Below are 26,804 nucleotides of genomic sequence, written 5' to 3' on the forward strand. Positions count from 1 at the left end.
AGGGTAAAGGCAAACATAGTATCTCCCAGAAGGCTCCGTAAGATTCGTATAATTGCCAAAAGATAACCTGGCCCAGCATTGTTTTCTCTAACTAGATCATCTTCAACTTTCCCTACAGGTAGTACGTGGGACTGCTTTTCAAATAAACACTGGTCTTTTCTCTACTTAGGATGAACCCCAATCCAAAGTGGTCAGTCCTTTAACCTCAAAATTCTTGTGTTCCTAATACTTTGCCCAGAGACAGGTACACAGTATTCTAGTCATGAAACCACCATTTTTCCCCAAAGACAGGATTAATGTTCTGCTTCATTTTTACTAGTTTTTAAAAGAATAGATACATCCATCATCTCATTACTTCCTCAAGACAAAGTGACACATCAGGGTGCTGGTTTTAGGCACAATCTAATGTGATTCCTACTTACCTTGTTATAACTGATACCTCAGAACTCATTTTGCCATAAGTACAACTTAAATTTGTTTTTCCACAATGCTTGACTGTGCATATTCACAAAGACATGTATCTGCCACTACTGGGCAATAAAAATAGTATAAGCAAGGTGTTTTTTGTTTAATTTTCAATTCAAACAGAAGAATAATGTATAGAAAAATAATTATCCCATTAAAAATGTTCCTTCTCCCTCTTTCAGCAGTAGGAAATGAAGGGCCCTACATATTATTTTTTTAAAAAAATTTAACACTTTGAACATGGGAAAGCCTAAAGAACGCGGCCAAAATAATGACAACAGGATTAGCCTGGGGATGAATCAAACTCATGAAACCTTGCACTATAAACCTGCTGTTTGATTTGCATTTACTTGCTTATAAAACTACATCACCCTTCAGCCCAGGATAGAACATCTAGGGACATTGTTACTTTCCCCATCCTCTTAACTCCCACTTAGTGCCATCAATCTGACCTCCAAACGGCATCACTTCATTCCTCTTTCTCCTATCTCAGTTTGTTTTTCATAAAATAACAACCTCCTATCTAAGTTCTCTGTCCTATTCAGCTTCTTTATTTTAGGAATTCTATCTGATAACCTAACATTCCCAATCAAACCTATGATGGTTCAAACCTATGGTAGCTCCAAGCCTGGATATCACATTCGGCATTCACATAAAGCACTTGGACACTCAGTTTACAATTAGGCAACTCAATGTTTCCTAAACATATCACATATTTTTATTTCTGCTTGGAATGAAAATTATATTATAATACATTTACCTAAAGATTAAACAAAATGTTTACCTGTCTGAAGCTATGTCACTGGCAATTTGGTGCTTCACTCCTGACCCATTTTTAATAGAATCCTGTCTTGTGAGCCCATGAGACCGACTTTTCTCCACTGCAGGTACACAGAAGTCACCTGAGGGTCCTTGGAACTGGGACTGCTCATGCAGTTTTGCTTTCTTCTCCTGAGGTGCCTCCTCATTTCGCAGTCCTCGAAGAACCTTTTGATCAGATTGCTGAGGTGTATTAGGTCCACTATTATAAAACCATGCTCCTGATTTAGTGAGGATTTCTTGTTGTTTTCGGCACAAATTACATACCCACATAACCTGCACATGAAGACACAGGGAAAGAAATTAGTGTTCCCAGAAGTTAAAAACAAACAAAGAGAGAGAAAACAATTCAGGGCAACAAAAATTATATGGTTATCCCTCTGAAGTTAAAATGCAATCCAGATTAAATGCCACCATAAATTAAATCATTTATTCTTTAATTTTATCAGAATAACTATAATTAAATCAACATTTACTGACAGTAGAAAAAACAAGCTAGAGTGCCAAATTACTAATTAGTTGTTCATTTGTATTCTTTATTTTTTATTAAAATTATAAGCATGATGTCATATACAGAAAATGCATGTTGTATACAGAAAATGCATGTTGATGCTAGTTTAAAAACTACCTCCAAAAGTATAAGTTTGTGACTTTCAACAGGGATCTGAACCTTCATACCTATAAACAGAGTTTCCTTAATAATAAAATGGGAAAAAATATATATATATTGTCTTATGTTGTCTTGAGGAATGGATATTAGAATTATTTTATATAGCCGGCGCCATGGCTCAATAGGCTAATCCTGCGGCGCTGGCACACCGGGTTCTAGTCCCGGTCGGGGCACCGGATTCTGTCCCGGTTGCCCCTCTTCCAGGCCAGCTCTCTGCGGTGGCCAGGGAGTGCAGTGGAGGATGGCCCAAGTGCTTGGGCCCTGCACCCCATGGGAGACCAGGATAAGCACCTGGCTCCTGGCTTCGGATCAGCGCGGTGCGCTGGCCGCAGCACACCAGCCATGCCAGCCATTGGAGGGTGAACCAATGGCAAAGGAAGACCTTTCTCTCTGTCTCTCTCTCTCACTATCCACTCTGCCTGTCAAAAAAAAAAAAAAGAATAATTTTATATAAGACATCCAATACAAATACATGGTATACATACAGTAATTAGCTGTTAACATATGAGGTTACTTTCTATCACCAATTATTTTACATGCTTCTTGAAAGAATCTCCTAATGGCTAAAGCTAGGAATACTGTTGACACTCGATAAAAGCATTTTAATTGCTCAGAATTTGTAGTAATATACTTGATTTATTGTTGTGATAGAAAACATAGAGATTAAATTTGCCATCCTAACCACTTCAAAGTGCACACTTCACTAGGCTGAGGTGCATTCACACTGTTGTGGAAAAGATCTCCAAAACTGTTCTCGCAGAACTGCAACTCTGTATCCATTAAACAGCATGTTCCCTATCTCTTCCCCTTCAGTTCCATTTAAGATCAGTCTACAATTGTTTTTTTTAATTAATGTGTTTTTCAGATTCCAAAAATCTAAGAATATCATAATCAATATCTGTGTGAACTTGAAAATGTTTTGCCCTCTTGTGAAAAATTTTTATCAAAATTTATCAAAAAAATTCTATTATCATGAAAGATGAGTCTGTATGTCACATACTTGCTGACATTTTATTTATGTCAAATACTGAATCATATACAGCTCTCAATGTTGCCAAACATTTTTTAAAAATGTCTTAAAAGAATTGTAACAATATAGATAATAACATTAAAAGAAAGATTCAACTGAAACAAGGACATTATTATAAAATACCATTTAATTTTTTGTTTAATTGTCCATTGTTACAGCTAACAACACTTGTGTAGTTTATATCATACAACACTATACTTGGTCATTTTCTATTGTTTTGTTCTCATTGAATTGTATATACCTTTCTTTTTTGTCCCAACTAAAATTTAAGCTTATTAAAGTCAGGAACTAAATCTTCTACTAGCATAATATCTTATATAAAGAACAGTAAGATTTTCTATCAAGGATAGAGAATGTCTGACCTGCAGGCCATATAAAGCCCCCAAAATCATTTGGTCTGGCCCAGCCAAGACAATTGCAGGCAGGACTCAAAATTCAATAAATCAATAGTGGTTAATTTTTAAATTGGTAATTTTGTATGGCCCTCAAATGATGCTATAAATACCCAAATGGCCCATGGCAGAAAAAGTTTCTCTACTCTTGAATACTTGCTAACTTGAAGTCTTTTGAGATTCTTCTAGAGGAACTACAGTATTTTACATAATCACAACAAGATTTATGTTTGATCAATTTCCAAAAGTATTAGCCATTAATGACATCAACATGGAAGAGTCTTCAAAAAGTTCATGGAAATGAGTATTATGAAAAAATTTGGGAGCCAAGATGGCGGATAGTGAGGGCGCGCACCAATAGTCCGGGAAAACATAGTTTAATAAAAGTGGAGTTACTGTAGCCTCAAGAAAAGACTCAAGAAAAAAAACGCAGAGGAAACGCTTCCAGAACTAGTGGATGTGACACAGAGGACCTACGGGGAGCCCACCGCGTGGAAGCCCAGCCGCGGGAGCCGAGCCGCAGAATCTCGCCAGCGCTGGAAGGGGAGGTAAGACAAAAACCTCCACTCTCAGAGATAGACAGATCAACAGGACAGAAGATCAAGAAGGAGACAGTAGATTTAAATGACACTATAGCCCAAATGGATCTAACAGATATCTACAGAACTTTTCATCCTGCATATAAAGAATTTACATTCTTCTCAGCAATACATGGAACCTTCTCTAGGATTGACCACATACTAGGCCATAAAGCAAGTCTCAGCAAATTCAAAAGAATTAGAATCATACCATGCAGCTTCTCAGACCACAAAGGAATGAAATTGGAAATTAGCAACTCAGGAATCCCTAGAGCATATGCAAACACATGGAAATTGAACAACATGATCCTGAATGAACAATGGGTCATAGAAGAAATTAAGAGAAATCAAAAATTTTCTGGAAGTAAATGAGGATAACAGCACATCATACCAAAACCTATGGGATACAGCAAAAGCAGTGTTAAGAGGAAAGTTTATATCAATAGATGCCTACATCAAGAAATTGGAGAGGCACCAAATAGATGAGCTTTCGAGTCATCTCAAGGATCTAGAAAATCTGCAGCAAACCAAACCCAAATCTAGTAGAAGAGAAATAATTAAAATCAGAGAAGAAATCAACAGGATTGAATCCAAAAAACAAAAAATTACAAAAAATCAACCAAACGAAGAGCTGGTTTTTTTGAAAAAAATAAACAAAATTGACACACCATTGGCAATTAAAAAAAGAAAAGACCCAAATCAATAAAATAAGAGATGAATTAGGAAACGTAACAACAGACACCACAGAAATAAAAAGAATCATCAGAAATTACTACAAGGACTTGTATGCCAGCAAACAGGGAAACCTATCAGAAATGGAATGATTCCTGGACACATACAACCTACCTAAATTCAACCAGGAAGACATAGAAAACCTAAACAGACCCATAACTGACACAGAAATTGAAACAGTAATAAAGGCCTTCCCAACAAAGAAAAGCCCAGGACCAGATGGATTCACCACTGAATTCTACCAGACATTTAAAGAAGAACTAACTCCAATTCTTCTCAAACTATTCAGAACAATCGAAAAAGAGGGAATCCTCCCAAATTCTTTCTATGAAGCCACCATCACCTTAATTCCTAAGCCATAAAAAGATGCAGCATTGAAAGAGAATTACAGACCAATATCCCTGATGAACATAGATGCAAAAATACTCAATAAAATTCTGGCCAATAGAATGCAACAGCACATCAGAAAGATCATCCACCCAAACCAAGTGGGATTTATCCCTGGTATGCAGGGATGGTTCAATGTTTGCAAAACAATCAATGTGATATACCACATTAACAGACTGCAGAAGAAAAAGCATATGATTCTCTAAATAGACACAGAGAAAGCATTTGATAAAATACAACACCCTTTCATGATGAAAACTCTAAGCAAACAGGGTATGGAAGGAACATTCCTCAATACAATCAAAGCAATATATGAAAAACCCACGGCCAACATCCTATTGAATGGGGAAAAGTTGGAAGCATTTCCGCTGAGATGTGGTACCAGACAGGGATGCCCACTCTCACCACTGCTATTCAATATAGTTCTGGAAGTTTTGGCCAGAGCTATTAGGCAAGAAAAAGAAATCAAAGGGATACAAATCGGGAAGGAAGAACTCAAACTATCCCTCTTTGCAGATGATATGATTCTTTATTTAGGGGACCCAAAGAACTCTACTAAGAGACTATTGGAACTCATAGAAGAGTTTGGCAAAGTAGCAGGATATAAAATCAATGCACAGGCAATGCCACGGCTGAGGAAGAACTTCTAAGATCAATCCCATTCACAATAGCTACAAAAATAGTCAAATACCTTGGAATAAACTTAACCAAGGAGGTTAAAGATCTCTACAATGAAAACTACAAAACCTTAGAGAAAGAAATAGAAGAGGATACCAAAAAATGGAGAAATCTTCCATGCTCATGGATTGGAAGAATCAATATCATCAAAATGTCTATTCTCCCAAAAGCTATTTATACATCAATGCAATACCAATCAAGATACCGAAGACACTCTTCTCAGATCTGGAAAAAATGATACTAAAATTCATATGGAGACACAGGAGACCTCGAATAGCCAAAGCAATCTTGTACAACAAAAACAAAGCTGGAGGTATCACAATACCAGATTTCACGACATACTACAGGGCAGTAGTTAACAAAAGAGCTTGGTACTGGTACAGAAACATGTGGATAGACCAATGGAACAGAATAGAAACACCAGAAATCAACACAAACATCTACAGCCAACTCATATTTGATCAAGGATCCAAAACCAATTCCTGGAGTAAGGACAGTCTATTCAATAAATGGTGCTGGGAAAACTGGATTTTCACATGCAGAAGCTTGAAGCAAGACCCCTACCTTTCACCTTACACAAAAATTCACTCAACATGGATTAAAGACTTAAATCTACGACCCAAAACCGTCAAATTATTAGAGAGCATTGGAGAAACCCTGCAAGATATAGGTACAGGCAAAGACTTCTTGGAAAATACCCCAGGAGCACAGGCAGTCAAAGCCAAAATTAACATTTGGGATTGCATCAAATTCAGAAGTTTCTTTACTTCAAAAGAAACAGTCAGGAGTGAATAGGCAACCAACAGAATGGGATAAAATATTTGCAAACTATGCTACAGATAAAGGGCTGATAACCAGAATCTACAAAGAAATCAAGAAAATACACAACATCAAAACAAACAACCCACTAAGAGTTGGGCCAAAGACCTTTATAGACATTTTTCAAAAGAGGAAATCCAAATGGCCAACAGACACATGAAAAAATGTTCAGCATCACTAGCAATCAGGGAAATGCAAATCAAAACCACAATGAGGTTTCACCTCACCCCGGTGAGAATGGCTCACATTCAGAAATCTACCAACAATAGATGCTGGAGAGGATGTGGGGAAAAAGGGACACTAACCCACTGTTGGTGGGAATGCAAACTGGTTAGGCCACTATGGAAGTCAGTCTGGAGATTCCTCAGAAACATGAATATAACCCTACCATACAACCCAGCCATCCCACTCCTTGGAATTTACCCAAAGGAAATTAATTTGGGAAACAAAAAAGCCATCTGACCATTAATGTTTATTGCAGCTCAATTCACAATAGCTAAGACCTGGAACCAACCCAAATGCCCATCAACAGTAGATTGGATAAAGAAATTATGGGACATGTACTCTATAGAATACTATACAGCAGTCAAAAACAATCAAACCCGGTCATTTGCAACAAGATCGAGGAATCTGGAAAACATCATGCTGAGTAATTAAGCCAGTCCCAAAGAGACAAATATCATTTGTTTTCCCTGATTGGTGACAATTAACTGAGCACCAAAGGGGAAACCTGTTGAAGTGAAATGGACACTGTAAGAATCAATGACCTGATCAGCTCTTGTCCTGACTCTAATGTACAATGTAATACTTTATCCTTTTTTGTACTTTGTTGTTGTTGTTGTTCTAGTACTAGTGGTTGAACTCTGTAATTAACACACAATTATTCTTAGGTGTTTAAATTTTAACTGAAAAGTGATCCCTGTTAAATGTAAGAGTGGGAAAAAGAGAGGGAGGAGATGTACAATTTGGGACATGCTCAATCAGACTTGCCCCAAATAGTGGAGTTAGAAACGTGCCAGGGGATTCCAATACAATCCCATCAAGGTGGCATATACCAATGCCATCTCACTAGTCCAAGTGATCATCTTCAGTTCACAATTGATCACTCTGATAGGTCTAAGAGTCAAAGGGATCACACAAACAAGACTAGTGTCTGCTAATACCGATAGAATCATAAAGGGAAAAAAAACGATCCAACATGGGAAGCAGGATACACAGCAGACTCATAGAATGGCAGATGTCCTAAACAGCACTCTGGCCACAGAATCAGCCCTTAAGGCATTCGGATCTGGCTCAAGAGCCCATGAGAGTATTGTAGGCATGGAAAGCCAAGACACTCTGGGGAAAAAAAAAAGACCTATATGAAAGATCTCTGTGAGTGAGATCCCAGTGGAAAGAACGGGGCCATCAAAGAAGGAGGTACTTTTCTCTGAAGGGAGGAGAGAACTTCCACTTTGACTATGACCCTATTGGAATAAGATCAAAGTCGGCGAACCCTAAAGGCTTCCATAGCCTTGGCAACTCATGACTAGAGCCTAGGGAGATTACTGACGCCATAAACAAGAGTGTCAAATTGTTAAATCAACAACAGGAGTCACTGTGTACTTATGTCTCATGTGGGATCTGTCCTTAATGTGTTGTCCAATGTGAAGTGATGCTATAATTAGTACTAAAACAGTATTTTTACACTTTGTGTGTCTATGTGGGTGCAAACTGATGAAATCTTTACTTAGCATACACTGAATCGATCTTCTGTATATAAAGATAATTGAAAATGAAAAAAACTGGTGTTAAATTGGAAATTTGCACTCATTAAATATAAGCTTTAATAATAATAAAAAAAGAAAAATTTTTGATGAATTTCAAATTCATTTGCACCAAAATAAACTTGCATTAATTCCATTTTAAATGAACTTTTTGAAGTACCCTCTTATTTCTTATTTTGGTTTTATAAGTAAATATGAAAGTATTTTTACATTAAAAATAATACTATTTCATTTAAAAGACATATTTTATAGTTCAAATTTCTTTTGCTAGGATTGGTTTGAATAGACATAAAATACAAATTTATCTAGCCCATCAATTGTCTCAAAAATGAAATTCCGAACAAAATCTTCAGTCTTTCATTGCCATCTTGTGACAAAAGTAGGTACTGCAGATCTTTTTCAAAAGTAAATGGCACACTAAATATAGAACCACAAAATATTGTAAAATAATCACTGATTTTCAATATTCTGTTCTAAAAATTATTATTTATGTTAGATAAACATATGCTAGATTCTTCTAAATTTATCTGGAATGTATCACACTCACAGTATTGATTCTTATTGTGCCTGGTAATTCACAATGAAACATAAATGGGAGTTTGTGAGAAAATTATCATTATAATCTACAGAACCAACCTTTTGCTGCATTGCTGTTGGTTGCAAGATAAGAAAGATAATTAACCTCTTTTAGAGCAGAGATTCTCAAAGAATATTCATGGGACAGCAGCATCAGTATCACCTGAGAAACTGCTAGAAGTGCAAGTTTCCAGATTCCACCCCAGACCTACTGAATCAGAAACTTTGCAGGAGAGCCCACCAATCTGTAACCTATTCTTTTTCCAAATATTTCAGATGATTCTGATGTTTGCCAAAGTTTTAGAACCATTTGGGAGCTGGCACAGTGGCACAGTAGGCTAAGCCTCTGCCTGTGGTACCAGCATCCCATATAGGCACCAGTTCATGTCCCAGCTGCTCCTCTGCTCCTCTTCCAATCTAGCTCTCTGCTATGGCCTGGGAAAGCTGTAGAAGATGTTGAGCCTCTGCACCTGCGTGGAAGACCCAAAAGAAGCTCCTGGCTCCTGGCTCCGAATTGGCCCAGCTCTGGCTGTTTCAGCCATTTGGGGAGTCAACCAGCAGATGGAAGACCTTTCTGTCTGTTTCTCCCTCTCTCTGCCTGTAACTCTATCTCTCAAATAAATAAATAAAATCTGAGAGCGAGCGAGCGAGCAATACAGAGAGAATATGATTCATCTAGGGCAGAGATTCCCAGCTCTTTATGTTGAATGGGTATGCATGCTACTCAAGAGAGCCTAAGTATGGCTAAAGGAGTCCATGAGCAGCCTTATCAGTTTACCAGGATGTAAACTACTGATGGGAAAAATACTCTCCTTTCTCTATAGCCAAAATCAGAAAAGTCTTTGGAAGCATTACAGGCATCATTTTCCTATTTTGGTGACACAAGTGGATATTAATATAAGATACACACACACAAAGTGAAGGATAGCATCCAATTCCCTTTTTAAAATTTTTTAATTTTATTCAGGGTATATATTTTCTTGCATTTCATGTATACATATTTAGGAACATAGTGATAATTCCCACTGTACCCTACTTATCATCCATGCTCCAACCCTTCTTCTCCCTTTCCTATTCCCACTCCAAGTTTTTACAAAGATCTATTTTCAGTTTACTTTATACTCATTGGGGTAACCCTACATGAAGTAAAGAGTTCAACAAATAGTATAAAATAAAAAACACTGTTCCTCAACAATAGAACAAGGGCTATAAACATCAAATCTCAAAATGTCCATTTTATTCCACAATATTATATTTTAGGTACTCTATTAGTTACCTCATATCATGAAAAACATATGATATCTATTTTGGGGGGTTGGCTTATTTCACTACAGGAAGCAGATTCAATGTGATCGCAATTAAAATATCAAGGACATTCTGCTCAGATCTAGGGAAAAAAAGCAATGCTAAAATTCATATGAAAACACAAGAGACTCTGAAGAGCTAAAGCCACCTTATAAAATAAAAACAGAGCTGGAGGCATCACAATACCAGATTTTAGGACATACTACAGGACAGTAATAATCACAACAGCTTGCTGTTGGCACAAAAACAGACATGTAGATCAATGGAACAGACTAGAAACTCCAGAAATCAACCCACACATCTACATCCATCTTACCATTGAAAAGGGAGCTAAAATCAATCCCTGGAGTAAGGACGGTCTATAACAAATGGTGCTGCGAAAACTAAATCTCCACATGCAGAAGTATGAAATAAGACCCCTAGTTTACATCTTACACAAAAATACACGGAAAATAAATTAAAGACCTAAATCTATGACACAATACCATCAAATTACTAGAGAACATTGGGGAAACATTGAGATACCACATAAAATTAAGTATCTTGATTTTCATTTTCTCCATGGCATTTGTATCTCCTAATTAACCAGGAAGGTAAGAGATGAGTGTCAATTACAATTCCCTGCTATATACAACTGCCTATAAAACACCAAGATGGGTTCAATCAATGACTAAATGAATGTATTAACTGGCATTATATAGTACAGTCATACATTATAGTCTTCAATATTTTTCTTGATCAGTTTCTACTTTCTTGAAACTGTCTTTAAGGAAAAAAATACAATAATGTTAAAAAACTTTTCAAATTCTAGTATTATTATGAAATATATTTTCCTAATAAAAATATTTAATAAAATTTAAAATGCAAACACCAAATATTTCAAGATCATTATTATATACATTAAACTGCTTAAATACCTCAGTGAAAGGAAACGTTTAGCTTAGTTCATAGGTTTATAAACTGGAACTAGGGTACACATTTAATTTATCCCAACTGATTTTAGAATCTTATTAGATTTTTATTGGGGAGGAGCATATTTTGTGATCTGAATAAACACCCATTTATATGTATAACATTCTTGACAACATATAATTACATTTCTTACAAAGATTCTAAGTATGTGATACTTTTTAAACTATCAATAATAATAAAATATAAATAGCAATCAGAGATGATTTGGCAGTTCCTCAAAAACCTTAACATAAAATTGTTATGTGGCTAGGGTCACCAGCACTGCAGTATAGTGGGTTAGGCTGCCACCTGCAGCGACAGCATCCCATATGGGCACCAGTTCAAGTCCAAGCTGCTTCACATCTGATCCAGCTCCCTGCTAATGTGCCTGGGGAAAAAGTGGAGTATGGCCCAAGTCCCTGGCCCAACTCTAGCTGTTGTAGCTATTCAGGGAGTGAACCAGTGGATGGAAGATCTCTCCTTCTCTCTAACTCTGCCTTTCAAGTAAAATAAATAAACATTTAAAAAAATCGTTATTTCACTTCTAGGAAAAAAACAAGAGAAATGAAGACACAGGTGCACATAACACTTGAAAAGGAATGTTCACGGCAGCAGCAGTCACATTAGCCAAAAAGTATAAGCAACCCTAATAGTCTCTGATGAATAAACTATATTATATTTTATACACACACACACACACACTCATCCACTCAATGGAATACTGTTTGGCCACAAGAGGGAATAAAGTATTCATCCTTGCCACAACACAAATGAACCTTACAAACATAATGCTAAGTGAAAGATGCCAGAAACAAAAGGCAACATATTATGTAAGCTAATTTTTATGAAATGTTCATAATAGGTAAATCCCTAAAGCTAAATCACAGACGCTTGGGTGAAGGAGATAATGGAAGTAACTCTTCATGGAGAGAAGAGGTTTTTTTCAAGGCTGACAGATATGTTCTAGAGTACAATAATGATGATGTTTGCATAACACTGTTAGTATACTAAAAAACAATAACTTTTATAATTAACTTTTCTTATTTGAAAAACAGAGAAAAACAGAAACAAACAGAATTCCCATCCACTGGCCCACTCCCCAAATGCCCACAACAATCATCTGGGCAGGGCCTAATCCAGATTCAATCTAGGTCTCCCATGCAGGTGGTGGGGATCCAAGTACCCAACGTATCACTCACTGCCTTCCAGGGTATGGAAACGGAATTGGAAACAGAGCCGGGCCTGGAACCCAGGCACTCTGATGTGGGACGCAGGTGAACCAACCACTGAGCCAAATGTCCATCCCAATTGCGTGCTTTTAAATTATGTATTTTTCTTATATGCATTATTTTTCAACTCAAAATAACAAAAATAATGCATCTCATACAGAAAATCTCAGGTCCAAATAGATTTTGTCTTCCAGGCTTCTTCACAAGTAGATCTGAACCCATGATTTCAATGCAAACCATAAGAAGGATCCATAACATGAATGTAAAAATGGAACCATAGCCAAAGTTTGGATGAAAATGATTAGAAAAAATAACCAAGAAATGTAAATGATTATTATTTATAGGAGATGACAGAAAGGAGACTTTAGTTCAATTATGTCAATTTTTAATGATCTTGATCATTGGGAAAGTTGCGCATAAACAATGTGAGTTTTTTCATCCCAATAATTCAGAGGTACAAATTTTTTAGAGAATGTTTTCAGATTAGATACTATATCAACTTGATGGAACAGAAACTGCAGATAAACCAATTTACCTGGTAGTTCTTATTTTGCATGTAATCATTATTTTGTTAACTTAATTTCTCAACTGGCAATTATCTTAAGAAGAAAGAAATATGTGCTTCCTGCAATGTGCATGAAACATACAATGCATTTATAGATCTGATATTCATATATATGGAGTAGTATAGTCAACTAACACCAATACTTACTTATTATAAGATGTGCAATATTTTCTTCTGTGTTCACAGAACTTTAAGGATGCAATGGTTATAGACCCATAACTAAAACAAAGTACTGTCTAAACTGAAACACATTTTCAGAAATTAGCAAGAGCCTAATTCTGATTGAAATAATACTAGAAAATATAATTTGAAGATAAAGAACAGTTTATATTTTTAACTGCTGCTGTTCTTTATACCTAATTCCCAATAAAGTACTCCATCCCTTAAAAGTCCATCCATGATATGCTATTAAGGTTATTTAATAAGTTTAAATTTGTTAAAATTCATAGAGTGAAGAAGGAAAGCCTGAGATTATGCAAGAAAATTCCCTGAAACATATAACCATTCCAGTAAAGTGAATCCTAATTGTGAAAGAATGTATAGTTCCAGAGATTCCCCAAGAGATTCTGCTCCTGAGACATTTTTGCAAGCAATAATATGAAACCATCTCTCTTGAAGTCTCATTTATATTCAAAACATGAAAAAAAAACTGAAGAAAGTTATTATTTTACAAGAAGAAAACTGAGGGTGTTAGAAATTTAAAAGCAGTTAGAACTAGATTTGGAAAACGTTTACATGTTGCTCACAGGTAAAATTAGGAACTCTTCCATGTCAGAAAAGGTTATTAGACCTGCTCTATAAGTGAGTAACTAAAATTATATTAGCTGGTAAATCCATCTGTGTAATTTTGTTAAACCCTTATTGAAGCAACTATACTTTATAGAGCTAATAAAATTACAAGAAGCACTGTTAGGATTGTGGCAAAACATGCAGAAGACAGAGGCTATTATTTATAGGCTCATTATTCTGAGAGTTTCCAGTCACTGCCAATCTTAAAGACAACAACAGCAGTCTCAGGGAACAGTTGGGGAGAAAACAACAGAGGAAAGTCTATGTAAATTGGAGGAATGCAGTGGACCTACGTGGAGGGTGAAGAAGCACACAACTTAGGACCCCACCAGCCAAGAGCCTCCGCACCAGCACTGGAGACCAAGGTGAAACCAGACTGCAGCAGCCTATGTCACTGGCAAAAAAGCTGGAGGAAGAGATGAGAGGGAATCAAGCTTGGAACCCCTTGGGGATAGTGTACCCACCAAGCTACAAGAGAAAAAACAGGGGCAGGAGGACAAGTTTTCTCTCTCCCAATCATCCAGCACAGGCGTCCTGTAACAAGCTGACAGAGAGCAGGCGCCCTTTTGGACATAAGTAGCATTTGCGCCAGCTTATCCGTGCCATGCCCTGCAACCAGCCAAATGGAGACTCCTGAGTCTGGTGAAGAGAACAGACAGGGGGCTGGGTGCTCGTGACTTTCAGATGCTTGTGTGCTGGAACTGTGAAAACACTGAGGCTGTGTGGGAGGACTCAGGGTGTGTCTGGGACACTGAGTAGTCACTGTGGGAGGCTCCACATGATCAGGGCCCCCTGGTTACCTGGCAAAAGACGTTGCTGGGGAATCTGAGCTTATACTGAAGACTGCACAGATAGTTGGTGTGGTCCTTGTGGCAGAGTGGACGAATAATATACTCACTGGGGCTAGTGCCCTGACACTGGTCTCCTTCAAGGAGAGAAGCCCAGCTTAGTCTATGCCAACAGACAAGAAGAAAGCTCCTTTCTGATTTTAAAAAAAAGAAAGAAAGAAACAAAGAAAGGAGATTTATGATGCCAAACCTGGGTGTGTCACCTCAGATAAGCCCTCTACACTGGAGCACTGAACAGAGCTCCCTGGCCAACACCTCTAGTTATTCCCTGAAAGCAGACCCTCTGCTAATTCAGACAGAGCCTGGAAGATACAACAGAGAAAGAGAACTAAAAAACCAATTTCTCTGATGAACACAGAAACAAAAATCCTCAACAAAATCTGGCCAATTGAATCCAACAACACATCAGAAAGATCATTCACCAGACCAAGAGGGATTTATCCCTGGTATGCAAGGATGGTTCAACATTCACAAATCAATGTGATACATCACATTAAACTGAAGAACGAAAACCCTATGATTATCTGAATAGATGCAGAAAAAGTATTTGAAAAAATACAACACCCTTTCATGATGAAAACTCTAAGCAAACTGGGTATAGAAGGAACATTCCTCAACACAATCAAGGCAATTTATAACAAACCCACAGCCAGCATCCTATTGAATGGTGAAAAATTGGAAGTATTCCCACTGAGATCCAGAACCAAAGGATACACACTCTCACCAGTGCTACTCAACACAGTCCTGGAAGTTTTTGCCAGAGCCATTAGACAAGAAAAAGAAATCAAAGGGATTCAAATCAGGGAGGAAGTCAAACTATCCCTATTTGCAGATGATATGAATCTATATAAAGGGATCCAAAATACTCCACCCCAGATACTATTGGAACTCATAGAACAGTTTGCTAAAGTAGCAGGGATATAAAATCAATACACAAAAATCAATAGCCTTTGTATACAAAGACAATGCCATGGCTGAAAAAGAACTTCTAAGATCAATCCCATTCACAATAACTACCAAAAAAAATCTAATACCTTGGAATAAACTTAACCAAGGATGTCAAAGATCTCTACGATGAGAATTACAAAACCTTAAAGAAAGAAATAGAAGAGGATACCAAAAAATGGAAAAATCTTCATGTTCATGGATTGGAAGAATCAATATCATCAAAAAGTCCATTCTTCCAAAAGAAATCTACAGATTCAATGTGATACCAATCAAAATACCAAAGACATTCTTCTGAGATCTAGAAAAAATGACACTGAAATTCATTTGGAAACATAGGAGACCTCGAAAAGCTAAAGCAATCTAACACAAAAAAATAAGCTGGAGGCATCACAATACCAGATTTCAAGACATACTACAAGACAATTTTAATCAAAACAGCCTAGTACTGGTACAAAAACGGATGGATAGACCAATGGAACAGAATAGAAATGCCAGAAATCAATTCAAGCATTTGCAACCAACTAATATTTGACCAAGGAGCTAAAACCAATCCCTGGAGCAAAGATAGTCTCTTTTATAAATGGTGCTGGGAAAACTGAATTTCCACACACAGCAGTATGAAGCAGGACCCCTATCTTATACCTTAAACAAAAATCCATTCGAAATAGATTAAAGACCTAAATCCGTGACCTGATACCATCAAATTACTAGAGAACACTGGGGAAACCCTGCAAGACATTAGCACAGGCAAAAAGTTCCTGGAAAAGACCCCAGAGGCACAGGCAATGAAGGCCAAAATTAACAAATGGAATTATATCAAATTGAGAAGCTGCTACACTACAAAAGAATGCTCCAGAAAGTGAAGAGGGAACCATCAGAATGGGAGAAATTATTTGTAAGCAGTGCAACTGATAAAGGATTAATAACCAGAATATATAGAGAGATCAAGAAACTCCACAACAACAAAACAAACAACCCAGTTAAGAAATGCGCAAAGGACTTAAACAGATATTTTTCAAAAGAGGAAATCCAAATGGCCAACAGACACATGAAAAAATGATCAGAATCACTAGCCATCAGGGAAGTGCAAATCAAAACCACAATGAGGTGTTTTTTTGTTTTTTGTTTTTTGTTTGACAGGCAGAGTGGACAGTAGAGGGAGACAGAGAGAAAGGTCTTCCTTTGCCGCTGGTTCACCCTCCAATGGCTGCCACGGTAGGCGCGCTGCAGCCGGCGCACCGCGCTGATCCGATGGCAGGAGCCAGGTGCTTCTCCTGGTCTCCCATGGGGTGCAGGTCCCAAGAACTTGGGCCATCCTCCACTGCACTCCCTGGCCACAGCAGAGAGCTGGCCTGGAAGAGGGGCAACCGGGATAGGATCGGTGCCCCGACCGGGACTAGAACCAGGTGTGCCGGCGCCGCAAGGCGGAGGATTAGCCTACTGAGCCACGGCGCCGGCTCACAATGAGGTTTTACCTCACCCCAGTTAGAATAGCTTTCATACAGAAATCAACAAATAAGAAATGCTGGCAAGGATATGGGGAAAAAGGTACCTTGTCTTTAAAATAAACAAGATAAATCAAAAATAAAAAAGAAATCATATTAAGACTATCAAGGGTTGGGTATTATCATATTTTCACTCCCAAAATTGGACATATAGATGGCATGAAGACGCAGTGATATGCTTATTCTATTTTTTAATTGTATAAGATGACTTTAATGATGGTCAAATCAAAATGTGAATGGCAATATTAAACTTCTCTAAACTCTTATAAAACAGAATTCTTTATGAAATAGGTAAACAGAAAGAAAAGCAAAAAATTGAGAAACTATAACTTTTTCATAAAAGTAAAGGAAATTCTTCCTCAGCTTACTGCCTTATATTAATTTCAAAACAGTATTAAAGAAGACTAACAATATATTTTATTCAGTCACTAGAGCCAACAACCATACAAAATTATTATATAAAAAAGAAAAAAAAGGAAGTAAAACTCTTTTCATTCAGTCATCCAACACTGACTGAACACCCTGAGTTAATACCCAGCTGGTACAGGAAGAGATGGGGTAGTAGCCAGTGTCTAGTCCATTAGTCAGTTAGATATTCTGATTGGTTGATGCCCAGGGCCTGCTGATTATTAATAATTTGTATACCAGGCAGGCGCCGCGGCTCACTAGGTTAATCCTCCGCCTTGCGGCGCTGGCACACTGGGTTCTAGTCCCGGTTGGGGCACCGATCCTGTCCCGGTTGTCCCTCTTTCAGGCCAGCTCTCTGCTGTGGCCAGGGAGTGCAGTGGAGCATGGCCCAAGTGCTTGGGCCCTGCACCCTATGGGAGACCAGGAGAAGCACCTGGCTCCTGCCATCGGATCAGCGCGGTGCGCTGGCCGCAGCGCGCCAACCGTGGCGGCCATTGGAGGGTGAACCAGCGGCAAAGGAAGACCTTTCTCTCTGTCTCTCTCTCACTGTCCACTCTGCCTATCAAAAATTTAAAAAAAAAATAAAAAATAAAAAATAATAATAATTTGTATACCAACCATACGTCTCCTGTCTTTCAGTAATAGTGTTAATTGTTTATGATGTTAATAAAATATGATCACTGCTCTTGGGAAACCAACATTTAAGACATAGGTAAATAAATCAAAGTATAATATGACAAAGACAGTACTAACACCACATAAAAGATACTGAAGAGTTTCTGAAGACAGAATTATCTAGGCTAGAGTAGAAGAAACTATGCGAGTTTGTTAAATGAACCAAATAGAAAAAGGAATTTCGGATGGAGGAAATAATGTGTGAAATGCACAGAAACATCAATGAATTGGGTGTCTCTTACATACAAAGATGTAGTTCAAAACTGCTAAATTTTAAAATTTAAAAAGCCGAGTGGCAGGAAGGAGTTAAAGAATTTGGTTAAATTCCATTCATGAATGGTTTTATTTGCCAATACCAATAATAGCTTTCTCTTCACCTGTCCTCTCCCCAAACCAAATTATTTCATGAGGTCAGTAGTTCATGGATCTTAATGGACCGTCTGACTCAAATGGACTACTTTCAGTGTATCCCTAGTGAAAATTAGCTTACTTTTAATTAGCCACTTTACTGCTTTTTCAATATCATGATAAATTCTAGTACTATGTTATTAGGTTAACACCAGCCTCACTTAGTGCCATCTTTAACTAAACTTACCCTGAATTCCACGAATAAGGCATCACTTTTAATAACAAACAAACAACTCAGCAAATTCTATTGTGATAAATAGTTAAAAATAAATTTTGGACAAAAGTCAAGCCAGCAACCAAAGCACATCATCCCTAGCAGGCACAAGTCCTTGAGGAATGACTACCTATTCACTGAAAGCCCAGGTCAGTTACTCTGTGAGTGCACAGCCACTCTTAGAGATCCAATCTAGTAAGCAACCAGGTTGATTACACTCCAGTGAGCTCTCTAAGAATTTGGATCCAGAGAGTTCATTGTAACGAAGAACTGAACCTGAATTCATTTCTATTATAGGCTATATTTACCTACATCTACTAGAAGGGCTTCATATCACAGAATATCTTTCTCTTTTTTAAAAAGAGATTTTATTTATTTTACTTGAAGGACAGAGTTACAGAGAGAGGGATACACAGAAAGAGAGAGAGAGATCTTCCATCTACTGGTTCACTCCCTGACTGACTACAACAGCTGGGGTTGGGCAGGGACATGGGCATCTTCCACTGCTTTCCCAGGCATGTTGGCAGGGAGCTGGATAGGAAATGGAGCAGCCAAGACTCAAACTGGCACCCATATGGGATACTGGCATCATAGGCAGCAGCTTAACCCACTATACCACAATGACAGCCATAAGAGAATATCTTTGTTGCCTATGCACATTTTAATATAGTTCTAGCATCCAATACTATAACAACCCTCAAAAGTGGAAAAGACCCCAAGATACATGATGATGCTACTTAAAAACTAGTATATGATACAGAAAAATAGACTCTTAGCCAATGACACACTATTAAACTAAAGGGAAATTCTATATTTTGGCCCTGAGACATAAAAAGAACTATTTGTTCCCTGGACCCAGAAAAAAATCCATTATAATGTACACAGAGGAATGGGTGACATATGATAAAGACACCACTGTCACAGTATCTAACTGAATTATTCATTTTTTTTTTTGACAGGCAGAGTGGACAGTAAGAGAGAGAGACAGAGAGAAAGGTCTTCCTTTGCCATTGGTTCACCCTCCAATGGCCGCCGCAGTTGGCGCGCTGCTGCCGGCGCACCGCGCCGATCCAAAGGCAGGAGCCAGGTGCTCAACCTGGTCTCCCATGGGGTGCAGGGCTCAAGCACTTGGGCCATCCTCCACTGTACCTCCTGGCCACAGCAGAGAGCTGGCCCGGAAGAGGGGCAACCAGGACTGAATCTGGCACCCCGACCAGGACTAGAACCCGGTGTGCCGGCGCCGCAAGGCAGAGGATTAGCCTATTGAGTCGCGGTGCCGACCTGAACTATTCACTTTTATTTGCTAAGTTGTGTTAATACCAAGTGACTAGGCCAAAAGTTGGAAAACTCACATAAATAAAGGAAAATCACCAGGTTTTCTATATACACCAGTGTTGCTAAGTACCTAATACAACTCAATGAAACTAACACAACTCTTTAAAGTTTAAATAATATTGAAGTTTAAATCAAAGTGTTAGTGAAGGTGTGGGAATGCAAATTAGTATAGCCATTATGGAAAAATCTTTTAGGATTCCTCAAAATATTAATTTTTAAATTTTTTTTAAATTAAAAAGCACCATATGACACAGCAATCTATTGGATATCATATATCCACAGGAAATGAAATCCATATGTGAAAGAAATATATGCATATCCATGATGATTGGAGCACTATTCAGAATATTCAAAACATGGAATTAAGGTAAGTGTCCATCAGTGGATTAATGGACAAAGAAAATATGACTGGAGGAAGAGAAAAATGGAACACTTCTAAGCCATAAAAAGGTGAAATCCTGTCATTTGTGACAGCATGGGCAAGCTTGAAGAAACTTTTATTTATGTTGAGTGAAATAAAGCCAAGTACAGAAAGACAAATACCGCATGATCTCACTTACATGTGGAAACTAAAAAAGTTGATCTCACAGAAGAATAGAACACTGGTTATCAAAGCCTGGGAAGGGTGAGGATTTGGGGAGGATGGAGACAGAATGGTTAATGGCTATAAAGCTACAGATGGAGGCAGGAGTAACTTCTAACGTGACAGCACAGTAGAATAGCCATGGTTGACAAAAATTAATTGTATATTTCAAAATAACTGACAGAGAGGACTTTGAATGCTCCCAACACAAAGAAACAATACACAAGTGAAAGATATGCTAATCACCTTGATCTAATAATGCATTATACACATATATTAAAATATCACATTGTACACCATAAATATGCATAATTATCATGTGTCAGTTAAAAATTTTTTAAACTTTTACAAGTTGCTGCCAAAATACTTTTATACTGAGATGAAAAACTCTGTATGCTTGTCTACTGAATGCTAATCTTTGCCAGACTTACAATAAAATAGGCAGAATGTCAGTAGAAATAACTAGATTTTTAATTCTATGAAAAGAGTTGGCCATAACAGACTGTTTTATTCAGTTTCTAGAACAATTTTATCAAGGTCATATACATGTTACTGTATTAATGAACAGAAATGAAAAAGGTTAATAAGTTACCACTGTTACATCATCATTTTCTAAAATAGCTCTAAATGGCCACTGCCTAGATGAAATAATCAAAAACAGTGTAACTTAAGGCAGGTGTTCCACTTCCAATTCGGAAGTCCTGCTAATGGACACCCTGCAAAGCAGCAGATGATGGCCCAAGTAGTCAGGTTCCTGCTACCCACATGGGACACCTAGATTGAGTTCTGGGCTCAGGCTTCTGCCTGGTCTAGCCTCAGCTGTTTTGGACATTTGAAAAATGAACAAGTGGATGAAAGATCTTTCTCTGTTTGTCTCTTTCAAGTAAAAATGAAAAATAATTTTTAAATATACCTTGAAAAATACTTAAGTATATGTTAAATTGCAACTCCACATAGAAATAACAGTGGTTGTTTAAAAAATAAAGTATGGAGGACTGTATAATGTGCTTGAAAGAAAAGGTGTCAGGTTGCAGTGATATCCTAGCTGCAGATGCAACCCAGCAAGTAATCTATATGCTTCTGAAATGTGAGAAATACTCCAGGCCATATCACCATTCCATGCCCTTAATTTCAATAATGATAACCATTAGTAACATTTTTCACAGTAAAAGTTAATTTTCAATAAGAAGTTGAATTTTATTTACTCTTTCTCAAGAGTTAAGAAAAGTACTGGACAGGAGAAATAGGAATATATAAACAGATGATGATATCTTCTCTCTAGACAGTGAAATGGCTTTATTTGTTAACAGAACTATAATTTAGCCATATTCTCAGTAGGAATGCATTTTGTATTGATTAATATATGAACAGTTAGATATATGTTTTCACCTCTGGGGAAATAATTCATCATAGAACTTAAGTATACTTGCTTATTTTATGCATCCTGAAGTGTCTGGGAAACATTAAATAATATTTTTTTCAAAATATTAAAACCCCTTCACTTTGATTCTGTGTGAAAAAATAAATTTATAATTAAGGAAAAATTTAATGTCTGACACAAACATATTCATATTAATTTACTTATATCAGCCCCAGATAAGTTATAATAACAAAAGTGCAGGCCGGCTCACTAGGCTAATCCTCCTCCTGTGGTGCCGGCAACCCGGGTTCTAGTCCCGGTTGGGGCGCCGGATTCTGTCCCAGTTGCTCCTCTTCCAGGCTAGCTCTCTGCTGTGGCCTGGGAATGCAGTGGAGGATGGCCCAGGTCCTTGGGCCATACACCCACATGGGAGACCAGGAGGAAGCACCTGGCTCCTGGCTTCGGATCGGCACAGTGCGCCAGTCGCAATGCGCCAGCCATAGCGGCCACTTGGCGCACGTGCGCGGAGGGGGGGGGGGGGGGCGGGAACCAATGGAAAAAAGAAGACCTTTCTCTCTGTCTCTCTCTCTCTCATTGTCTAACTCTGCCTGTCAAAAAAAAAAAAATGAGAAGATATATAATTGATCCTAATTCTCAAAATATTTATGGAGACTAAAGTATGTAAATGAATATTTGGGCAATGATCAACATGCAATCCTTTTATCCATGCCTATGTTTTAGAAGAATACCTCTATGTCGCTGTATGCTTTCCATGCTGGATACTGCATCTCTACTAGTGTTTCCCTTGGAATATTTTGGTGCATGAGAAACAGAAAAACTCACTACTGGTAGAGGAAAGAAATTTGAGAAGGTAGCATTTTTTCCCACACTGGAAAAAGGCATCTGATGGTGTTGGATCAGTGGCTCAACAAACTCATGATCAGTAATTCCAATACCCTTGGCCTTTCTCTCATCTTCAGAAATGGATGGTCAAGAACATTTTTGCATTCAAAAATAGTGTAAGCTATATCTTTTTTTACCATGATTTCCCAGAAGACCAGAAATTTTCTTATATCTTATTTGTTAGAACTGTGGAACAAAAACCATTTCCAAATGCAAGGGAAACTAAGAAAGTTTTACATTTTCTGGTCTCTCTAAGTGGAGAATACAGGAAAGAAAGAAGTTGAAAACATTATTAGAATAGTCACTGAGCAAGGTCTAAAACAATCTAGTATTTCAGTTACTCAACATTTCAGACATATACTTCACATATAACAGTCTCATCACCTCCTAGTAGAAGGTAATCCCAAAATCTCACCTAGTTATAAAAGCTAACTGTGAATCCAGAATCCAAGGAAGAACAAATCATCTCACATGGCCCAATGTTTATCCTTGTGAACCACTGATCTATACACCATATCTGTCCCCAACACCCCCAATACACCAAATAATGGAGAAAAAAATAGGGTGACTGCAATAAAAATTCTCACTCAGCAAAATGAAGAATAAAAAAACACATGAGTTACAGTGGCAAACATTCCTAGTACACAGCAATCCCGATATAAACAATGGCTTATCCTATTTGGCTGTCCCTGATTCAGCTATCTAGGAGGTTCTCCTTCGATCACTGTCACTCACATCCTTTCATCCTTTGGGTGTCCCTTGTCCATTATCCTTCTTGGCTTTATAGGAAATTGGCACTGGCAATCTTCTTCAGGTATGTAATGTTTTCACATCCACTGCTGGTATACACAATATACAAGGGCTTTTTTATTGCCTTAGGAGTCAAACAATCACAAAATATTTGCTATTGTGGCTTACAATTTCTTTACCAACTGGCCACATGTGGCTATTTAAGATAATTAAAATTTTAAATTAAATTTCTCAGTCATATTAGCCATTTTTTGTTTTCTTTTTGTTTATTTTCATTGTGTGTGTGTGTGTGTGTAAGGCAGAAAGACTGAGACAGAGATATTGTTGTATATGCTGGTTGATTTTCCAAATGCCTGCAAAAGCCAAGATTGGGTCAGAACAAGTCAGAAGCCTGGATCTCAATCAGGTCTCCTACAAAGGTGACGGAGACCCAAGTACTTGAGCCATCATCACCTGCTACCTCCCAGGCTGTGCATTAGCAGGAAACTGGAATCAGAAGGAGAACTCCAATTAAAACCAGGCATTCTGTTATAAGATGCAGGCACCCCAAGCAATATCTTAACTGATAAGCCAAATGTGTCCCCATTGGACATTTTAAGTGGCAAATTTTATATTACATGTAAAATTAAAAGCATTAAATGATGAAACCGTGTCGGCACATGAAAGTCACTGCTATAGCTAAGTTATCATCAAGTGCCTCATTGCTAGGATAGCTATCAGAATTCATTATGGAACCAGAGACACCAATTAGACCATCGTGCATCCTGTGTTAATTCTCTATACCAAAGAAGCAGTAGAGATTCTTTTTTTTATTAGTAGAGATTCTAAAAGCAATGAGTTACCTGAATAGTGCTATTTTCCAGTCAGCTAGTAAAGTGTGCTGGTAGAAAGCTGACAAGTTCTCTACAAAACCTGTCCTGGATCAAGGATGAGACACAGTCTAGAATCATGGCTTCAGAAATTTACCCATATATCTTCAAAACTGCATCTAAAATTTGGGAGGATTCCTATAGGCTTTTAAAAAAACAAAATCAGGGGCTGGGGCTGTGGTGTAGCTGGTAAAGCCCTGCTTACAATGCCAGTATCCCATATAGGCACCTGTTCGAGTCCCAAGTGCTCCACTTCCAATCCAGCTCCCTTCAAATATGGCTGGGAAAGCAACAGAAGATGGTCCATGTCCTTGGAGCCCTGCACTCACATGGGAGACCCAGAAGAAGCTCCTGGCTCCTAGCTTCAGATCAGCCCAGCTCCAGTTATTGTGGCTATTTGGGGAGTGAACCAGCAGAGAAGACCTCTCCCCCTCTTCCTCTTTCTCTGCCTCTGCCTCTCTGTAACTCTGCCTTTCAAATAAATAAATAAATAAAACTTTGAAAAAAAGTAAAGTAATAGAATCCTTTCTCCTGTTTAGTGATTTTTATTTTAAGCCTACGTTCAATATTGCCATCACCTACATCATCCTTGCAGAGAAACTGAAGACTTTGGAGAGTAAGAAAAAAGCTTCAATTGTTTAAAAAGAACTCACATAAAGGGTGCTTAGAGGATCTCAGTTAAAAGATCTTCCCTTTGGATTTTATGCCAGTTTAAATTAGAACACTGGGGAAAAAAACATCTTTAGCCTGATTCATTAAAAGAAATAATAAAAGGATTTTATCTTCATTTGCAGGAAGTTACCAGTCCACAGCAGATCCAAATCCAAATCAGACCTCTCTAAAGGCATGTATTAGCAGACTACTGAAAACTAGCCTATAGTCTAGTCCCATTTTAAAGTTACAAATCCATCTAATATTCCACATGACAATATAAGACAGACATCTTACCCAATTTTGAAAACTGTATTGTTTAAAAAGATATATTACATATTTACAGCCAGTTTCAAAATACATATTCAGAAAATCCACATTAAATGTGATTTTAATTTAGTAATTGTCAAGATTGAATCTATAAATTAAGTCAGAATCTTCTTCTTAAAAATCTGGTCAATACAATAATGTGCTTAGTAAAATGTTATCACATTAAAAGAATTCTTATCCCAGTGAAGAATGCTATGAGATCTCCTTGAAAAAAATACTAAATTTAAAAAAGGCAAACCTTTATAATTATAGGTTTATAATTAAAGGTTTTCCAGTAAATTCAGATAGCATGCTTACATATGCTATATTTAGCATTTGTCATGCACTACAACTGAAACAAAACACTTTAAGTGTATAAATTAAATATAGATATAAAATTAAAATAAGCAATAATAACAGTAGGAAAAAATAATATTAGATGGAAAAAATAGACTCTAACCACTTTGTCCTCCTGGTGTGAATATCCACGAAAGCAAGTTAGAAAAGACAGAAAAGACAAAACAAAAAAGAAATAATTAATTCCATTCTTAAAACAAATAAGAGTTTATAAGAATTTGTTAGTGATATTAAAGTTTCAAAATGTCTAAATTACATTTTGACAGAAATCTAGGATTTTAGATTTAGAAGGAATATTTTCCATACATTTCATTCAATTCAAGCAAGAGCATGCTATATATGATATTAAAATATATGAACAAAATATTTTCCATAAAAACAATTAAATATTCAAGTACCAGAAAAACAAAACAATTCCCTTCCACAGATAATCCTAAGTAAACACTACACTCAAATGGAAAAACTGAAAAATGTTGAGATAAAAACTATATATACAAAGACAATAAAAGTATCATCATTTACTTTTAATTTCATTATGTAATATCAGTAGACAAAATAGTTACATGAACTATGCAAATTGCTACTAAAAGTAATGTCTGCCCGATTAACTTAGAAGTCTTCAACTTTACATAAGAGAAAAAAAAAATCAGAAAAAAAATCACCAAAAAATTACTGATTTTAATTGCTAATTTGGGGTTACAGTTTCCCAATATTGTAAATGTGAAAAATAAAGTGATCAGATATATAATTTAGCCCAAAAGAACATACTCAGAATTACTGAAAATCAGTCAATTATTACATTTCTTTTTTCTTTCAAAAATAATTATAATATACACAATAATGCACTAATACATATCTGATATATTACAATAACTTTGGTGAATTAAAATCAAAATCAGGTGTTTTGATAAAAATCAAAATGATGTGTTT

General features: G+C 37.1%; 1 protein-coding gene across 19 annotated transcripts in view; it reads right to left on the bottom strand.

Annotated features, from left to right (window-relative positions):
- RIMS2 (regulating synaptic membrane exocytosis 2) overlaps positions 1-26,804 on the bottom strand; it is a 753,630-nt gene that overhangs the window by 494,945 nt on the left and 231,881 nt on the right. For all 19 annotated transcript variants that reach the window (XM_062188147.1, XM_062188136.1, XM_062188128.1 and 16 more), the window contains one exon: positions 1,250-1,560. In XM_062188147.1, the coding sequence (XP_062044131.1) occupies positions 1,250-1,560 (311 nt within the window). The remainder of the gene's footprint in view (positions 1-1,249; positions 1,561-26,804) is intronic.

Source organism: Lepus europaeus, chromosome 4 (genome assembly GCF_033115175.1).
Source record: "Lepus europaeus isolate LE1 chromosome 4, mLepTim1.pri, whole genome shotgun sequence".
Classification (NCBI taxonomy): domain Eukaryota; kingdom Metazoa; phylum Chordata; class Mammalia; order Lagomorpha; family Leporidae; genus Lepus; species Lepus europaeus.